Below are 17,051 nucleotides of genomic sequence, written 5' to 3' on the forward strand. Positions count from 1 at the left end.
CTAGGCCCATTTGGAACCACCGCTCCTTATAACGACTGCACGTCTCCATATATTCAGCCTGTAGTATACTCCTAAACTTCCTAATTCGCTCCCAATCAACAGCCGAAACGGGTAGTAGTATAGCCATAGTTGGAGCTTACTAAGAGGGAGCTTGCCGCGAGGGAGCTTGCCGCGAGAGAGCCTACCGCAAGGAAGCTTGCCGCAAGGGAGCTTGCCGCAAGGAAGGTGGTATTAGTAGTAGAGTTGGTATTAGAGGTAGTATAGGTATTAGCGGTAGAGTAGACATAGGAGCTAGTTCCAGCAAGGACGCATTTAGGCCATTTAGAGTGCCTCTTCTACTGCACGGAGCTTCATCTGTAGTATATAGCGGAGGAGTAGGCGAGTAAGCTTCACCCCGCCGTTAAGCCATTTTAGGGGTATCTTAACTGTTCTGGCCGCGAGGCAGGAAGGTGTTCTCGGTATTGTTTTTAGGTGGAGCAGTTCGCTAGCGCCTTACGGGACGATTCTTAGTAGTAGAACCTAACTCTATAAGAGCTCTCCGCTTATTTAAATTATATTTGGAGATCTAGAAAAGTAAGCAGAAGTAGAAGTAATATATAGGGAAGACGCGCCTTTAACCAACATAACTGGCATAGCTTTAAAAGCTTCTTTAAAGGGCCGTCTTTAACAAAGTTAAGGCGGGGCTTATAGATATAGCACTTGCTGCACTCAATTACAGTAGGATCTGCCATATCTATAATATATATGGTAGTATTAATAGAGGTATAAACAAAAAGGAAGGTGCAATACTAAGATATTTTAATGTTCGTCACGTGGATTCTGCCACACCTTACCGCGCGCGGTTTTATTTCTAACCAATTAGAAGCCGAATTTCTAACCAATCAGAAGTTGGCTTGGCGGAAGTTTGAAATCCAGGACCCGAAAATATAGACCACTCGTACCTCGGGTCAATAAACCGAAAAAGGCTATCCTCAGTCAGATCATGCAATCTTAGCAATCTTCCATTTCAAGACTTTACCAGGCCCTTTCTCCCCGGGCAGTTTAAGCCATCCCATAATATCCACCAACTGCGATACTAAGTGAATCCAAGATGCGGCAAACTGTAGGCAGTCGGACCAGCGAGCTCATCTCAACGTCCTTGTACCGGCCGGTTTCCAGAGTAACGTCAGCCTTCGCGTGGATATAGAAATAAACCCCGTTTCCCCTTGGACCGAACCTTAAGACCATTGAATCAATGGCCCGCGGATCCTTTCCTTTCTGCTTCCATATTCGGGCAACATCTCCAGCCATCAAACTTGTGTGGTTACTAAACATTCTAATCAACCCAACTCCCATCAGCTACGCCCACATAACTCAAAAAATGAAGCAAATAAGAACCCTACACCTTACCATTTGAGAGATTCCTTAAACGTCTTCTCCGGGAGACGCGAAATCCAGCGGCAAAGCGCAGCGTCGGACTCGTGACGGCTCATATAAGTAAACTCGTCGCAGAACTTGAGAAAAGGGTAGTAAATGCGAAGATCGTGGACTTCAGCGACGCGGATATAGGGCCGGCCCTGCCGCACAGCTGCATGACTCGGCACCAGTACCCGCCGGGCGGACTCGGTCAGCAGGTCATCTATAGCGCCTGTCGTCGGTTTGAGCCACCACTGCAGCACCTGGCTCAGAACCTGCTCCGTCGCGACTGCGATCCCGTCGCATATGCTGGGTTCGTCCGACGGTTCCAGCTTGCATTTGAGGTAATACCTCCACTTTCCCACTTTATCTTCGTCGACGAAGTGGCTCGAGATAGGCCAGGCTCCTCTTTGGGAAGGTGGAAAGAACATGCTATAGAATTCTATTAGGCGCATAGCTGACCCTTTGTCTGCATGGTGCAAGCCGCCGCGGCCTCCGGGTGTGAAGTGCGTGGCCCGATCTGGAGATGCGAATAGTGCTGGACCCTGTTAGCCACAATGGTTTGTAGACCGGTTCTAGAGAGGGCCATACGGAATGACTGGATGGATCGCGGCCATTTCTCGAATGGAATGTACTGCAGGCCTTCTTTTCCACTGGTTTCTCGGAGGTGCTCATTGAATCCCTCAAGACTATCTCCTATCTTTCCGAACAATGCTCTGGAGGTAGAAATCGAGAATGTCCGTTGGTAGACTGCCGCTTTCAGCGAGAGTAAAGAGCTAGGAACAAGATGTCGACGTTTAGTCACGGTGTTCATGGTTGTGCTTCCCAAGATGGATTTCACCTCTCCCGGAGATGACAGTCCGGATTAGGGCAGAAGCCTTGTTAAAAATGATTTCTCTATTTGAGATCAATATCTTGTAGTCTGGTTTTGCTAAAGTTAAGCCTTAAAAATAAACAACTGATACTCAGACGTCTTTGATGGCGAAGTTGCGAATACGCGCTGGACCCACGGTATATAGTACCAGCCAAAGATTACGCCATTAACCGGTCTAAATAAGAGATGCGCGGGTGAAAGAGACGCGCAGAAAGGACGGAAGAGAGAAATAAACATTGGACAGGCTCCTCGCCCTGCAAGTGGTTTTAAGTGTTGTCAAAAATGGAGGTCATGTGGTTACACATATTAGGCAAACAGAGGTTAACATATCTCAGCTATGCCGCAGATGCGCATGGCATCCGTTGTGTAGCATTTGGGGCTGTGCCGCGCCCGACCAGGAGAAAAAGTGGTATACTTATGATTGAGTTAGCTGCCATAATCAACACTCTCCCTTCCCTTTACTACTTACCCTGCAATCTCCGTAGAGTCTAATGGTATTCCATTGGCCTTTCATTACAGAGGGCTTTGCACCCAAAGGTCCTTTGAAGGCACCCTTTTGAGTCTCACACCCACCCGTCACTTAGTTTTGTCACCACTACTCTCGAGTGGTCTTGTATGCATTACACCAGTATGCGCTGCTTGTTGCCTCGTGCCCTTGCACCTCTACTATCCAACCCACAGCACAGGGAAGGAAGCAGTGAAGCCTCTCTTTTCAATAGTTCGTGCCATCGTATACTTCATACCTCATAAAAGCTTTCATGGCTCCACAAGGCTGGGATGTGGATCTATAGACGCCTCTTTACGCACCTTCTGATCCGTAAACAGTAACTAGAAGGCACCGATCAGCAAGGCCCATTAAAACCACGGAAGAAACTTACCACAGGAACAGAAGAAACCCCACAAACAACCCCCAACACCGTCGCCATCGTCCCCCACCCATACCCCTCCTTCAGCGCACCAGCAATCAGCGGCCCCAGCATACACCCCAGGCCCTGAAACGACACCAGGAGCCCATACGCCTGCGCATAGGCGCCGGTCTTGCTCACGAACCTGGGATCCTCCGCCTCTTTCGTCTCAACGACGCGGCTCACTTCCGCCATGAGGGATGGGAGCGTCAGGGCGCCGCTAATGCCGTTGAGGAGGAGCAGGATGCAGAGGAGGGCGATTTGCGCGCCGGAGTCGTGCGTCACGAAGCGGAGGCAGATGAGTAATGGGCAGCCGGAGATGAAGCCGGCGGCGGCGAGGGCGCGGGAGCCCCATTTGTCGGAAAGCGAGCCTTGATGTGGGTGTCAGTGGCAGATATTATATATGCGCGTGGTTTAGTTGAAGTGCTCTTACCAATGAAAGGACTTAGGAGAATGAACGGAAACATGTAGGGGAGAAATATCAGGCCAGCTTTGGTAGCGCTCCATCCGAAGGTCTCTTTCACGAAGAGTGGGAGTATCTGTATCTATCAGTTTGAGCCCTCGCGCCATGAGAATGGCTTGATACGAACCGCGTCGAATGCTACTGTCAACGTTTGCTCCATCGTAGTTCCCCACAATGCGGCTAGCAGACGAGGAGACTTAAGTAATAGGAGCATGGGCGGGATTCGCCTAAGAGGCTCAGAGGTATCCTCCTTCTCGATTCTAGCAGACCGTGGTGAATCCGCTCGCACTTCCCCGGTAGAGAGATATTCGTCCATGACGGAAGACATGGGTCTTGACTGTTCCTCTACAAGGCGAGGAGTGGCCTTGAGCACCTCTGCCTGGGCTTCAGACCATTCTGCAGCAGCAGACTTCTCAATCATTACCACCCGCAGAAAGATATCCAAACCAATGGTAGCGAATGCTATTGCAAAGACTGCGTAGTAACCTCCACGATCGAATAGAAGGCCACCAAGAACCGGAGCACACAGCGAAGCAAGCGGGATAGCCATTGAGACATAACCCATCGCTTTTCCTACTTGAGCCTGGCCAACCGTGTCCGAAAGCAATGCAAGGCCAACTGTCCATACGATGGCTGCAGTGAAACCTTGCATGATCCTACCAAGGACGAAAAGGTATATGTTTCTCGAGAGGCAAAGAAGGAGAGTGGTGCCCATGAGGGTTATGAGAGCTACAAGGAACGGTACACGGCGTGAGGGGAGTTGATCAGCAAGCCAGCCAGCGATTGCTGTATGGTATGTCAGTTTAGAATATATGTTTATGAAAATGCGAACTATGACTTCTTTGTCACAGAATTTGAGAATGAACATACGTGACCCAACAACTATCCCAGCCCCGTAGACTCCTAGTAAGACTGATATCCAATATTGAACTAGACCACGTTAGTCAGAACACTTATAGTGTTAATGGTCGGACCTTACCATGACCTGCCGCTATATTGACACGCTTACGCAGCGCAAAAGGCAGTACAGGAACGACCTTTTAAAGTGAGCTTGGTGTGATCAGAAGGTCCAATAAGATCAACCCACGAGTCCGTATAAGAAGACGTCCTAAGCAGGCATTAAGGTTGACTGATCATTTTCTTTGTAGGTCTTTACTGACAACGAAACAAGCCAAAGCCACCACGGAGATAATGAAACAGGTTGAAGACCTATATCGCAATAAAAACGGTGGTTGACGTTTCTTCTTGGCAGGTAGCACTGTAGTTTCCCCTGTAATGACAGTCTTCTCCATATCTGCTTAGGGAAATGTGTGAAGATGAAGAGAGAGGATCGAGGAGAAAGAGGAGTAAGAAAGTGAGGAAGGCCGCCACAAGTTCTAGTACATATTAGACTACGCTGAAGCGACATCAAAGCGCCTGAAGCCGTTTAAGAAAAGCTTGTTCCTTGATGAATGTTTCAAGTATCTAACCAAGAAAGTTAGGATCGCTCAACAAGGCCAAGCTGCGCTTGTCTTACAACTCTTGGGCAGATTAAGCCACAAATTAGGTAAAAAGTAGAAAAATCATTAAATGATTGGTTGGGGCGGAGCTTGTCTCTATCCATACTTTACTTCATTCGTGGCGGCGCTGAGGTTGCGGCTGAAACGGCCTGAATATTGCCAAGGAAAGACTCTCCCACCACGTCACGCTTCGCATGATTGGATGAAGCGGGAATTCTGATCAGAGTTCTCGTTATGGGTTCTTAGCTATAGACTTGAGCCCGAAACCGGCGTCGAGAGAGTGAGACTTTGGTGCACTTGTGTGCCTCGTCACACCAGCTACCTGAAGAGATCCTGCACAAACCCAGTAGCTGTTCTAGACTCTAGCATAAAATTGTGCTCTAGGAAGCAGGTTTTTCCGAAACTCGGCGGAAAGAATGGCAAGAACTTGATGGCTCAGAAGACTACATCGGCCATCGCGGAAAGAATCAGTCTATGAAATGCTTACCTGAGCCTAATTGACGCCACTTCACTATACATAGGATGTGGCTGGCGCTTTGAAAGCATTCAGCTGAACACAAACCACCACGTTCCAGCCCTGTTGCTCGGCCCGATCCAAGCTCGGGTTTCAAGAGGCACCCTAGGACTTTCCTACGCCCCAGCAATATTGCTCCCATGTTATTTCGGTTATTCGTCCTGCTACCTCTAAAAAATAGCCTACAATCTGCAGGATCCAAATGTTTAATTCACGATGAACCTCTGGCGTACGTGAGATGGAACTAACTGTACATAGTTAACTTGCTGATGCTGCCTGTCGAAATCGTGCTAGGCGGGCCGCTCAGCTATCGCCTTCCCCCGCAGCAACCTGCAAACAGCCGCTCGTCCAAAGCAGCCATGCTGCTTACTCGAACCATTTAGATGGCCCAAAGAAACCTCTGCTTCCAAGACTATACGGTGGGATGGGTTTGTGCCTTGCCGATCGAGCTAGCTGCGGCGGCGGAGCTGCTAGATGAGGAGCATGGAGACTCACCCCAAGACCCTAACGACACCAACCTCTACACACTCGGACGTATCGGCGAACATAATACTGTTATCGCATGTCTACCAGCAGGTCAAATTGGTCCCGGTGCTGCGGCTGCAGTAGCCGTTCAGATGAAGTCAAAATTCACAGCGATCCGGTTCAGTCTAATGGTAGGCATTGGCGGCGGGGTCCCAAGCTCCAGCTCAGACGTACGGCTTGGAGATGTGGTAATTAGCCAACCGTTCATGGAGCATGGGGGAGTAGTCCAGTATGATTTTGGGAAGACCGGACCAAATGGGTTCACACGGACGGGTTTCCTTAATACGCCACCAACAGTGCTACTACACGCGGTCTCTAAATTAGCAGCAAATCACTATAGGGGCAGAAGCAAACTTTCAACGTACTTATCCACGATTACTCGCCTACCACGTTTTGCATACGAGAATACAGGATTAGATATACTATTTAAATCGACCTACGATCATGCAGGAGAGCCTACATGCGCTAGATGTGACAAGGATAACACCGTGCAGCGGGCTGCACGCGAAAGCCAGGAGGTTGTAATCCACTACGGGACGATAGCCTCCGGTAACCAGGTCGTAAAAGATGGTGTTACAAGAGATCAACTCAGCGGGGAGCTCGGTGGTATCCTTTGCTTTGAAATGGAAGCGGCGGGGCTAATGAACAGTTTTCCGTGCCTTGTAATCCGGGGCATCTGCGATTATGCGGACTCGCACAAGAACAAGATTTGGCAGCCTTATGCCGCCGCGACGGCAGCTGCATGTGCAAAGGAGATTATGTCAATTATACCTGCGTCTGGGGTGGCTAAAGCACGTACTATGGACGATGCTATCGAGGGCAGAGAGGGTTAGTATGCAAGAGCTTTTGCTATGTATAGTTATGAATTCCGTTGCGTAATGGGTACTAAAAGCTGTTTTCTTGCAGGCCAAGCCAACACACAACATTCTATCTCCATACTCCCGTTCGACCGGGACAAAGGTTTTGTTGGCCGGGAAGAAATCCTCAACACAATAGATAGGCGTTTGCTGGTTGAAAGTCGCGTCGCGATTGCTGGAATCGGCGGCGTAGGGTCAGAACTACCATCCATAACTTTGCTCCTTGCGCAGACAACTGATGTATCTTGACATTCTAGAAAATCTCAAATCGCTATCGAATATTGCTACAGATTCCAAGAAAGAAACCCTGGCAGCAGCGTGTTTTGGGTGCATGCTAGCACATCAAGTCGGTTCCAAGAAGCCTACCAAATGATCGCGAGAAAGATCGGCATACTCGGAATAGAAAATCCTAACGCCAACATATTCCATATCATCTACGATTGGCTCAGCGATGAAAAACATGGTTCTTGGCTTATGGTTCTGGATAACGTCGATGACATGGAGACGTTCTTTACCGCCACATCAGAAATACCATCAGCTGCAGGGAGAGAGCATGCATTTTTATCATCATATCTCCCGAAAAGTCCAAAGGGAAAGATCATGGTCACAACAAGGGACACCCGTGTCGGAGAACGCCTAACGGATCGGAAGAAGTGTATTATGGTTCCATTGCCAGCGGAGAAAGACGCAAAAATCTTGCTCAGATCGAAACTCTCAGAGGCCTTTGATTGGGTGGATGCCGACGCCCTTAGCCTTGTAAAGACGCTTGACTGTCTGCCACTAGCTATCACACAGGCGGCGGCGTTCGTCAACGAGAATTACTGCACACTACAAGATTACATAGAAATGCTTCGAGCCAGCGAGTCTGATCAGATTGAGCTTTTGAACGAGGATCTGTATGATCCAAGACGAGATATGGACGCACCGAACTCTGTTGTCCAGACATGGAAATTGTCGTTTGACCTTGTGCGAAGACGCAAGCCGCGAGCGGCGGAGATACTTGGGTTAATGGCCGTTCTAGACCGACAGGGGATTCCGGTCTCACTGCTTCGTAGAGACGGCGAGCGCAGCATCGACTTTACTCCTGCGATGGGAATTCTACGATCATTCTCCTTGATCGAGGCGGAAAAGGGCGGTGAGGTCTTTGCAATGCACCGGCTTGTACAGCTGTGTACATACAGTTGGCTTCAGAAGGAGAACAGAATAGGAAGTTGCCAGAGCGACGCCGTGGAGTTATTATCAAGAGAGTTCCCAGATGGCGAGCCCCATAACTGGAAAAAATGCGAACTCCTGCTGCCACATGCGAGGAAGGTAATAGGACACAGATATACCACAAGGGATGACCAGCTGTTTTGCGCGGATATATGCCACAATATGTCTTGGTATACCTGGTCTCAGGGGCAATACGAAACAGCGAATAATTTAGCCAAGACAGCACACGCAATAAGGGCGGAGTTCCTTGGTGATATAGATTTGAACACTATGAACTGTTTAGCAATGCTATCAACAGTGCTATTCCACCAGGGAGAGTATAAAGAGGCAGAGGTAATAGGCCGACAAGTGCTAGAGAGGAGTGAGAAGGTGCCCGGAAAGGAGCATCCAGATACGCTAAGAAGCGCTAATAACCTAGGGACAGTGCTATCTAATCTAGGAAAGTATAAAGAGGCGGAAGCGATACACCAACGCACGCTGGAGGGAAGAGAGAGGGTATTAGGGAAGAAGCATCCAGATACGCTAAATTGCGCTGGTAACCTAGGATCAGTGCTGTCTTACCAGGGAAAGTATGAAGAGGCGGAAGCGATACTGCGACGCGCGCTAGAGGGAAGAGAGAAGGTATTAGGGAAGGAGCATCCAGATACGCTATCAAGCGCTAGTAACCTAGGATCAGTGCTGCCTTACCAGGGAAAGTATGAAGAGGCGGAATTGATACACCGACGCACGCTGGAGGGAAGAGAGAGGGTATTAGGGAAGAAGCATCCAGATACGCTATCAAGCGCTGGTAACCTAGGATCAGTGCTGTCTTACCAGGGAAAGTATGAAGAGGTGGAAGCGATACTGCGACGCGCGCTTGAGGGAAGAGAGAAGGTATTAGGGAAGGAGCATCCAGATACGCTATCAAGCGCTAGTAACCTAGGATCAGTGCTGTCTCGCCAGGGAAAGTATGAAGAGGCGGAAGCGATACTGCGACGCACGCTGGAGGGGGGAGAGAAGGTATTAGGGAAGGAGCATCCAAATACACTGGATAGCATGAGTAATCTAGCAATAACTTTGTGGGGGCAAGGCCAATGGAACGCGGCCGAAGATCTAGAAACACAAGTAATGGAGATGAGAGAGAAGGTGTTGGGACGAGAGCATCCAGACACGCTACAAAGTATGAGTAACCTTGCGTTGACATGGAAAAACCAAGGCCGCGATAATGAGGCTTTAGAGCTAATGAAGGATTGTCTCCAATTACGGAAACAGATATTAGGCCCGAACCACCCTCATACAGTGAGTTCTTCTGGAACCTTAGATGCGTGGCAGAGGGGGAATTTGTAGTTACATCCCTAACGTTATATATATAGAATAAGTTCAATCCAGTGATGCTTAAAGTATAAATATCTTCTTAGATTTGTATTGTTCATCAACACGCAGTAAGCGCAATTGACAGTCCCCAAAAAGAACCTTTTCAAATTCCGCATCCCTCTTTAGAATCGAGCAGTACCTAGCTATGATAGGAGCTATAAATAAGCAGTTTTGAATTGACGTCGTGCAAGCCTGGTTAAAACTGGGTAGGTATGAATACTCTAAGCATGTCTGAGAAGTACGTGAATTTGATACAAACGTAAATGTACCCATTCTATCATCTTGCATTGCGACACTCGATGAATGGACGTTTTCTGTAAGACATCGCTGGGGCGTGTGAAGGACAGCTGACAAGGCCGGTTTATTTCTCGACAGCATGGAGCATGCGATGCGATCCATGAAAACCACCGCAGGACCGAGACATGATTCCCTCGTATGGCACAATCGTCGGTCTATGGTAGTCACAGAAAGAGCAGAGGAGAATAGAAAGTCCTAAAACCATGCTTGTGTATATCCTGGATGGTTATTGTTGGGTGGAGAATACAGGACGCACAATAAATGATTTGAAGAAGAGGTTATGAGGCCCTTAATAAATATCTACCGCAAGATTTTGATGTATGCAGTGCCACCACTCGCTGTCACCTAGCATCTCCACTCGAGCCCTAGATATAAGCTAAACTATGCTATCCACGGTGAGAACAATGAAACCTGTCGCTCTCGTCAAGAAAATACCACCAAGAAAGTGTACAATCAAAACACAAGAAGCCCTGTATTATCCGCCTGATCTATCGTCTTGCGGTTTAGGGGTACAATGATATCTAAAACTCTCAAAATATACAAACCGTCCCCAGTGTCCAGAAACGCCTCAAGATGCCTTAAAATGCAATATGTGCAAAAGATTGAAAGCCTCCACCATTATGTTTTGGGTTACCGCTTTGGTAGAGCCGCCTCTGCTGCCCGAGCCGCAGCGTCTCGAATATTTCCCACAGCTACTCCTGTTGGTGTCTGAACACCGCCATTTATGAGCTGCGGAGCTGGAGTAGCAGCGCGACTTGGCGCAGCGCTACGGTTGTGGCTCATATGCGCCTTGACTAGATGGCCGGCTGCAAGAGCGGAGTTCAGCGAGAGCTCACCAGCAAGGACGGCTGCGGCAATAATGCGGGCAAGCTGGCGGGCATTGTCACCCGGATTCGTTGGATGAGCGCCTCTCACACCGAGGAGATCAAGCATGGCAGATTGGGGCTCGAGAATTGTGCCGCCACCGATTGTGCCGACCTCAATCGAAGGCATGGAAACTGAGATTTGGAGATTGCCGTTGAGGCTGTAATAGTTGGTTAGTCCTGTGGTACAAAAAGAATTCAACGCATTGAGGAAATTGTGCGGAACTTACTTCCTCATGATTGTAATACAATTACTGCTCTCAACGTTCTGCGCAGGGTCCTGTCCCGTGGCGAGGAAAATAGCCGTAACGATATTTCCTGCGTGCGCGTTGAAACCTCCGATACTGCCCGCCATGGCACTGCCAATTAGGTTCTTGCTGATATTAAGTTCGACAAGTTCATCGACATTGCACTTCAAAACGCTCTTGACAACATGGCCTGGAATGATAGCTTCAGCAACAACACTCTTGCCGCGGCCGTCAATCCAGTTGATGGCAGCCGCCTTCTTGTCGGTGCAGTAGTTGCCCGAGACGGAGATGATGTTCATGTCATCAAATCCAGCCTCGTTAGCCATGACACTCAAAGCATGTTCGACACCTTTGGAGATCATATTCATACCCATAGCATCACCCGTAGTAGTCTTGAAGCGAATGTAAAGATTGGTTCCGGCAAGGGCGGTCTTCATGTGTTGCAGACGAGCGAATCGGCTCGTGGAGTTGAAGGCATTCTTCATCGTTCTCTGTCCTTCCTCGGAATCGAGCCAGATCTTAGCGGCACCAGCTCTAGCAAGCGTTTCGAAACCTACACATGGACCACGAGTCATGCCATCGCCAGTGAGGACAGTAACGGCCCCACCTCCGGCATTAATGGCTTTGGCGCCTCTGCTTGTGCTAGCGACCAAGACGCCCTCAGTTGTTGCCATTGGGAGGAAGTAGTTTTGACCGTCAATCATCAGTGGTCCAGCAACACCAAGAGGAAGAGGCAAGTAGCCGATAACGTTTTCACAGCAGGCTCCGTGAACCAAATCGTAGTTGTAGCATTCGTATGGCAGCTTGGATTTTTCAAGCAGAGTTGACGTTTCTCGTGTTGCATGTGTTCGTGAGACTACTGCACGACGGACCCTGACTGCTCGTGTTTTGTCCCCAAGCGTCTTCTCCAAAGCATAACCGGGAAGTTTGCCCTTCAAGGAGAGCTCAATCAATTCGGCATCGGTTAGAAGATGGGCCTTCTTTTCCTTCAGAAGTGTCTCGCAAACTTCCGCGGGTCGTTTAGATTGTTGCTCTTTTTCGGTAAAAGTGTTCACCTCTACATTGTGCTCTGGTGCAGGTTCTTGCCTCGCTTCTCTTTCAATAATTCTCTCAACCGGTGGAGGAACATTCCCGTTGAGATTACCATTGTGAACATTAGCCTGATTCTCAGGTGGGGCGCCTTCCATGATCTCCTCTTCCTTTGGTGGATCTAGAGGGGTATGCGGCTCTTTAATGGTCCAACGAGCAGCATTGAAAAGGTATCCATTAAGCACTAAGCTCATTACAAGAGCTGCAATTATCCACTTGCTAAGCACCGGGTCTTCCAGGCTCTTGAGAAGTCCATCGACAACTCGACCGCCCATACTTGTTGGTAGCTGATCATTGGAACCACCATCGTAGTTATTTGACGTGGCATAATGGACGGAAGGATATTCCAGTTCGTATTTGATGGGTGTCAAAATCGTGACAGCTGTCGATTCCATTCTAGATTTGGCAGAAGTGAAGATAGATTCTAAGCCATTACCTGCGACCTTAAACGGATCCATTGGAGGCTGAGTAACTACGCTAGAAAATCGAGACATTGTTGACGCTGCCGGATACCTGCTCCCTCTGAAGGGAAGGGTGCAGAGATTGAGAACGTTGATGAGGATGAAGCCAGTGACCATGAATACTTTGAATTTGGGAATGCTGTTGTCGCGAACCTTCTTCCCAAAGACCGTGGTTTCACCCGATTGGGCCTGTTTGTCATCTGTGCCATGGCTCGCTCGAGGCCAGTCGTTGCTAGAAGCAACATTCTCAGCTACAGCTCGACTGACTCCATCATCCTCGAGGGCCCTTCTTAGTGCAACGTGGCGCTTAATGCGGTTGATCTCCAATTTGATGGTAAGAATCGAGGTGAAAAATGTGAATAGTAAAATGGCGTCAAATAGAAGGATCCACGCGGCGAGGAAGCAGAATTGTCGTAGCCCACCTTGGACTCCGGAGAGGGACCCAGCGATGAGAATGAGAATTTCGATGCAATAATCTCTCACAATTTCATAGCCATGCTCCTTGACCACAGTTTGGACGGCATTCTGGATAGTGGAAGGCTCAGAGCTGCCCCCTTCGGCGTTTCGGCGTGCATCAAGTGATGCAGAAAGAACAGCTTTAGTGAGGATGATGGGCTTTTCGAATCCAATGGTAACGACCAAGAAGGGTAATCCTTCGGAGAGAAGGACCATGTTGATAGGGACGCCAAGTCTGAGAGTAACGAGCAGCCCGAAAAGGAATGCAAAAGCGGACTGAAATAAAACAGTGGCGGCGAGCCAAAAGTTTGATCCTAGACGTCTCATGGAGAGAAAGAGAGAAACGAAAGTAAGGTGCATAGATAGATAACCCATGACCATGATGACGATATCAAGGGTTTCGGCGTTCTACAGGTCTAAAATTAGACAGTGTTCTCTAACTGACAGTTTCTAATATATTTACCTTTAGCACATCAACGAACGACGTCCAAGAATCCTTGGTCCACTTGCGGAGCCCTCCACCGTTGTTTCCGCTTTTTACCGCCTTCATGATCCATTTCTTCTGTTCGAGTGTACCCTCGTCATCCGAGCCATGAGACTCTGTAGCATCTTCAGGCGCAGGAATCTCTTGCATAGCTGCTAGAAATTCTGGTGCTTCAGAATATGGAATGGAGAAGGCCAGTGAAGTGTCATGAGCTATGGTAGAGAACGAGTTTGACGAGCTAGGTAGCAGTTCTGCAGAAGAGTTGCCGGGGAGGACCTGCTGCCCCAATGGTACAGTCTGAGCGGCGTTGAACGAAGTGGATTCCGGGAAAACGAATGTCAATAGTGCCAGTTCGCGCGTTGCCTAAAGATGGTTAGGATCCCATTATATTTGTCGTACCCCGTCCCGTCAGGCTCACCTTCTCGAGACTCGTGCGGTCGTTGACCTCTTCGACCTGCCATTTCCACTCTGTTTCCTCACCCACCCTGAGCCGTTTGCTCCCAGCTAGCAGTGTCTTGAAATCGACTTTGCCGCTGCTGTTGTCGAGAGAGTTACTGCGGTCAAACAGACCCTTGTCTAGCACTCCAATGTATGTGGTGCTGGCGAGGAGTGCCACGAAGACGATTGTGTGAATAGGGTGCGTACATGCTCGCTTCGAGATAGATTGCAGGATTGGAGCAGCGTGGCGATCGTACCAGCCGGGTCGAGCGGGTTTCTCAGCGCTTCCAGTACCCCGCCATCGTGATGGCAGGAAGGAAGCCCCTAACATGATGCCTAATTTTCCAGGTCTATACCAATTTTCAGTGTTATTTAGGGTCCGCGGCAGTTGGAGTAGTTGTAATGCTGGGTCCTAGCGATCAAAGTCCGGACGTGGGTGTTGGATGGTATTTACAATGTCGACGGGGCCGGGTATTACTGTACTTATTCGACGGGGTCAGAGGGTGAGCTATCTAGGGCCGGAGTTTCTGTAAGGTGCTGACACGATGAAGTCCGTCCCCATGAAATGAGTGAATGAGTAAGTGAAGGTGGACGTACAAAGATGCGAAAGAAACCACAATTAGCAACAATCAGGCCGTTTGTGGGAGGCGGACCTGCCTTGCTCTGGAGGCTAAGATCCAGTTAACGGCCGTTCATGATTGTGCCCCTGTGGTGCGTGCGTACGCGTACTTTTTACCAGCTGCCAAGTCGCTCACCGCCCGCTGCACTCTTTGTCCCCCTGCATTTTCATAGGGCAGTGAGATAAAGAAATCAGCCAGCGTGCATGCTGAGACGCCTACTATTGTTTTGACTTTGTCGAATTGGCCAATTGCTTCGCCGGTGACCTGCTTTTGATGTGTAACTGCTCTAACTTGCGGCAATTTCCCCCAACCCCAGCGAGTTGATCTCAATACCGAGCCGTTGAATGTGCGCCACCAAAGCCACGAGGGGAATTTAGTCAGGTCTTTGACCCAATAGGGGATAGATCGCCGAGGTCGCATTTTTGATTTCATGGAAGTAACATTGTTGAGCCGGTACTGTAAATCAAGTGCCCTGACTGTCTTTAGCACAGAGTAACAAACTTCAGAGCGCATAAGTGACCGCAAAACAAGATAGCAACTCAAAATACGGGCGGCTCGGCCTTTGCTCGTCATCTATGTGAAAGGAGTTCCCTGTTAGCCAGTAAAAACGTCCGGAGGTGCGGATAAAAGGCTGAGATAAGCAGCTGTGTTGATGATAACGTGTTCTACCAGTCATCCGGCAACACCAGTCATCCGGCAGGCCCAAAAACCACCAAAAATTAGAAAAAATGCACCTTAATATCTTAATAATGGTGTAATAATAAATTCCTAATTTTTATAATTAGCCTTTTGTGCTTATCTTAAAACTTTTAATAAAGTTCTAGTGTAATAAGCCTGGCTGTTATTAAGATATTAGGTTTTGGCCCCTAATTTTAAGCTAAATTACAATATTTTTTAAATCTAATAAAAGGTTTAAAATAGGGTTAAAAGGCTAATTATAAAATTTTGGAATTTATTATTAAGCCGTTATTAAGATATTAAGGTGCATTTTTTCTGATTTTTGGTGGTTTTTGGGCCTGCCGGATGACTGGTGTTGCCGGATAACTGGTAGAACACGTTAGGTACTCAAGCTGAATCATCACGAATCACTGAGAGCACTACAATCGAGTTTCGCATGTTAAGAGCGTCATTAAGATACCAGGAATTGCTGCCAGCCTCAACGTTCAATCTCATGATGCTCTGCTACTGCTAGATCTTGTTAGTCATGATTTTCACAATACAACACTCTTCGTGCCGCATTTCCTAAAGCGGAATGAACGTCTATTAGTAGAGTTATGTCTATCATCAGAACCGATCACGATGAGTCTAAATTCCCCAGTATCTACTATCGCCAATTCACTATCCTCTCACACGTAGAATGACTAAGCCACTTTCGCTACCATCGGTACATCGCCGTTGGTGATCTCTTCTACGAAAGCCATGTCTGGATTGTACAGCATGACGTGGAAATGCTCGACAGCGTGTACTGACTTCAAGGATGCCCAGTTCTTAAACCATATGACCTAAACAAAGTTTAGCGAAAATGATATGCCGATTTCGGAATGTGTGCGGACATTTTCGGGCTCGACTCGGGAGCGGAACGTCTTGTTAACGAAATCATCAATCTCTTTTCGAGCCTTGATGGTTAGGTCACTAGTTGCAGGATCCTCTTCAAGATCGAATTTGGTCCAAATGACGAGGTGAACTATTTTGTCGTCGACGCCATACGGCCAGTCATTATATAGTATTTTGATATCCTCTGTGCCCAAAATGCATTTGAGTCAGTTGAGGAGAATCTCGCGTTATGCCGAGTGATTTCGTACCTGGATACTCGAAAGGTGCTCCTCTCTGTTTCAGATCTGGCCAATGCAGACGCTCTTTGACGATGAAGTTCAGAATAGCACCGTGCTCTTTGATGAGCTTGTGGGTGTGCTGTCGATATTTGCGCAGATCTGATGGAACGCGACGAAACAAATCTACCCGGTTGAGTCCTGGCAGACTTAGAGAGGAAGCCGAATGAATAGAACTATTGGCAATATACTGATGATCTCTTGCGCCTCCTGCCAAGAGAGCTGTTTGTAGTCCGAGTCCGGGGTGCCGATAATCATGCGGTCCTTCTCTCCAACATCGCGTAGGAAATCAGGGCACTCTGCCGGCCACTGATCCCGGGGCACGTTGACCAGCCAGAAGGGAAGCTCTTCATGAGGCATCGCGAGGGTGCTTCGAGACGGGGACGTTTGGCAAGCTTTGTTGTGATGTAGCAGGGATACAGAGATACAATGTCCGCAGTTGAACAGCGTCGATCGGTGGCCTGCGGTTAGTGTCGCTAAGGTGTCACTATATTCGGAACTCTATTGTGAGCGACATGGCTTCGCAATGTGATGCGCAGCCCTCTCAACATCTTCGCCCGCTTTGTCTTTGACATCTTTGACATGAATGTAGAATTGATGGTACGGTGCTCACATTCAGGTTTGCGGGGAGCGACTTGTAGTGTTATGGGCTGTCCTTGTACTCATTAA

At 48.5% G+C, this 17,051-nt stretch overlaps 5 protein-coding genes across 5 annotated transcripts; 1 reads left to right on the top strand and 4 right to left on the bottom strand.

Moving 5' to 3' along the window:
* Window positions 1–1,119: 1,119 nt before the first annotated feature.
* Window positions 1,120–2,589, bottom strand: K441DRAFT_357596 (uncharacterized protein). Its single transcript, XM_067641357.1, has 2 exons — window positions 1,987–2,589; window positions 1,120–1,933 (listed from the first exon to the last, which is right to left on the bottom strand). The coding sequence occupies exons 1-2, from the start codon at window positions 2,207–2,209 to the stop codon at window positions 1,386–1,388; spliced, it is 771 nt and encodes a 256-aa protein (XP_067496845.1). The 5' UTR covers window positions 2,210–2,589; the 3' UTR covers window positions 1,120–1,385.
* Window positions 2,590–2,981: 392 nt separating this feature from the next.
* K441DRAFT_682682 (MFS general substrate transporter) lies at window positions 2,982–4,929 on the bottom strand (the record flags this gene model as incomplete). Its single annotated transcript, XM_067651605.1, has 9 exons — window positions 2,982–3,041; window positions 3,077–3,097; window positions 3,148–3,545; window positions 3,608–3,713; window positions 3,765–4,423; window positions 4,508–4,567; window positions 4,617–4,674; window positions 4,725–4,745; window positions 4,798–4,929. 9 exons carry the CDS (start codon window positions 4,927–4,929, stop codon window positions 2,982–2,984), a joined length of 1,515 nt encoding a protein of 504 aa, XP_067496846.1.
* An 878-nt stretch (window positions 4,930–5,807) lies between these two features.
* K441DRAFT_648657 (violaceus kinesin) lies at window positions 5,808–9,585 on the top strand. Its single transcript, XM_067646900.1, has 3 exons — window positions 5,808–7,003; window positions 7,082–7,226; window positions 7,290–9,585. Exons 1-3 carry the CDS (start codon window positions 6,034–6,036, stop codon window positions 9,568–9,570), a joined length of 3,396 nt encoding a protein of 1,131 aa, XP_067496847.1. The 5' UTR covers window positions 5,808–6,033; the 3' UTR covers window positions 9,571–9,585.
* Window positions 9,586–10,096: 511 nt separating this feature from the next.
* Window positions 10,097–14,624, bottom strand: K441DRAFT_648660 (uncharacterized protein). Its single transcript, XM_067646901.1, has 4 exons — window positions 13,914–14,624; window positions 13,475–13,858; window positions 10,988–13,419; window positions 10,097–10,918 (listed from the first exon to the last, which is right to left on the bottom strand). Exons 1-4 carry the CDS (start codon window positions 14,262–14,264, stop codon window positions 10,525–10,527), a joined length of 3,561 nt encoding a protein of 1,186 aa, XP_067496848.1. The 5' UTR covers window positions 14,265–14,624; the 3' UTR covers window positions 10,097–10,524.
* Window positions 14,625–15,783: 1,159 nt separating this feature from the next.
* Window positions 15,784–17,006, bottom strand: K441DRAFT_623160 (uncharacterized protein). Its single transcript, XM_067646029.1, has 4 exons — window positions 16,574–17,006; window positions 16,356–16,523; window positions 16,107–16,291; window positions 15,784–16,055 (listed from the first exon to the last, which is right to left on the bottom strand). The coding sequence occupies exons 1-4, from the start codon at window positions 16,740–16,742 to the stop codon at window positions 15,915–15,917; spliced, it is 663 nt and encodes a 220-aa protein (XP_067496849.1). The 5' UTR covers window positions 16,743–17,006; the 3' UTR covers window positions 15,784–15,914.
* Between the last annotated feature and the right edge of the window lie 45 nt (window positions 17,007–17,051).

The sequence above is a fragment of the Cenococcum geophilum genome (genome assembly GCF_001692895.1).
Source record: "Cenococcum geophilum 1.58 unplaced genomic scaffold K441scaffold_87, whole genome shotgun sequence".
Lineage (NCBI taxonomy): Eukaryota > Fungi > Ascomycota > Dothideomycetes > Gloniales > Gloniaceae > Cenococcum > Cenococcum geophilum.

Excerpts from the sequence above, each read along its gene's own strand:
- K441DRAFT_357596 (XM_067641357.1), bottom strand. The coding sequence starts at position 2,209 with ATGAACACCGTGACTAAACGTCGACATCTTGTTCCTAGCTCTTTACTC. Across the intron at positions 1,934-1,986 it reads GCGATCCATCCAGTCATTCC|CACTATTCGCATCTCCAGAT; the intron begins GTATGGCCCTCT and ends AACAGGGTCCAG.
- K441DRAFT_648657 (XM_067646900.1), top strand. The coding sequence starts at position 6,034 with ATGGCCCAAAGAAACCTCTGCTTCCAAGACTATACGGTGGGATGGGTT. Across the intron at positions 7,004-7,081 it reads TGCTATCGAGGGCAGAGAGG|GCCAAGCCAACACACAACAT; the intron begins GTTAGTATGCAA and ends GTTTTCTTGCAG. Across the intron at positions 7,227-7,289 it reads GCTGGAATCGGCGGCGTAGG|AAAATCTCAAATCGCTATCG; the intron begins GTCAGAACTACC and ends TTGACATTCTAG.
- K441DRAFT_648660 (XM_067646901.1), bottom strand. The coding sequence starts at position 14,264 with ATGTTAGGGGCTTCCTTCCTGCCATCACGATGGCGGGGTACTGGAAGC. Across the intron at positions 13,420-13,474 it reads CGTTCGTTGATGTGCTAAAG|AACGCCGAAACCCTTGATAT; the intron begins GTAAATATATTA and ends TTAGACCTGTAG. Across the intron at positions 10,919-10,987 it reads TGTATTACAATCATGAGGAA|CCTCAACGGCAATCTCCAAA; the intron begins GTAAGTTCCGCA and ends CAACTATTACAG.
- K441DRAFT_623160 (XM_067646029.1), bottom strand. The coding sequence starts at position 16,742 with ATGCCTCATGAAGAGCTTCCCTTCTGGCTGGTCAACGTGCCCCGGGAT. Across the intron at positions 16,524-16,573 it reads GGAGGCGCAAGAGATCATCA|GACTCAACCGGGTAGATTTG; the intron begins GTATATTGCCAA and ends TAAGTCTGCCAG. Across the intron at positions 16,292-16,355 it reads AGCACCTTTCGAGTATCCAG|AGGATATCAAAATACTATAT; the intron begins GTACGAAATCAC and ends TTTTGGGCACAG.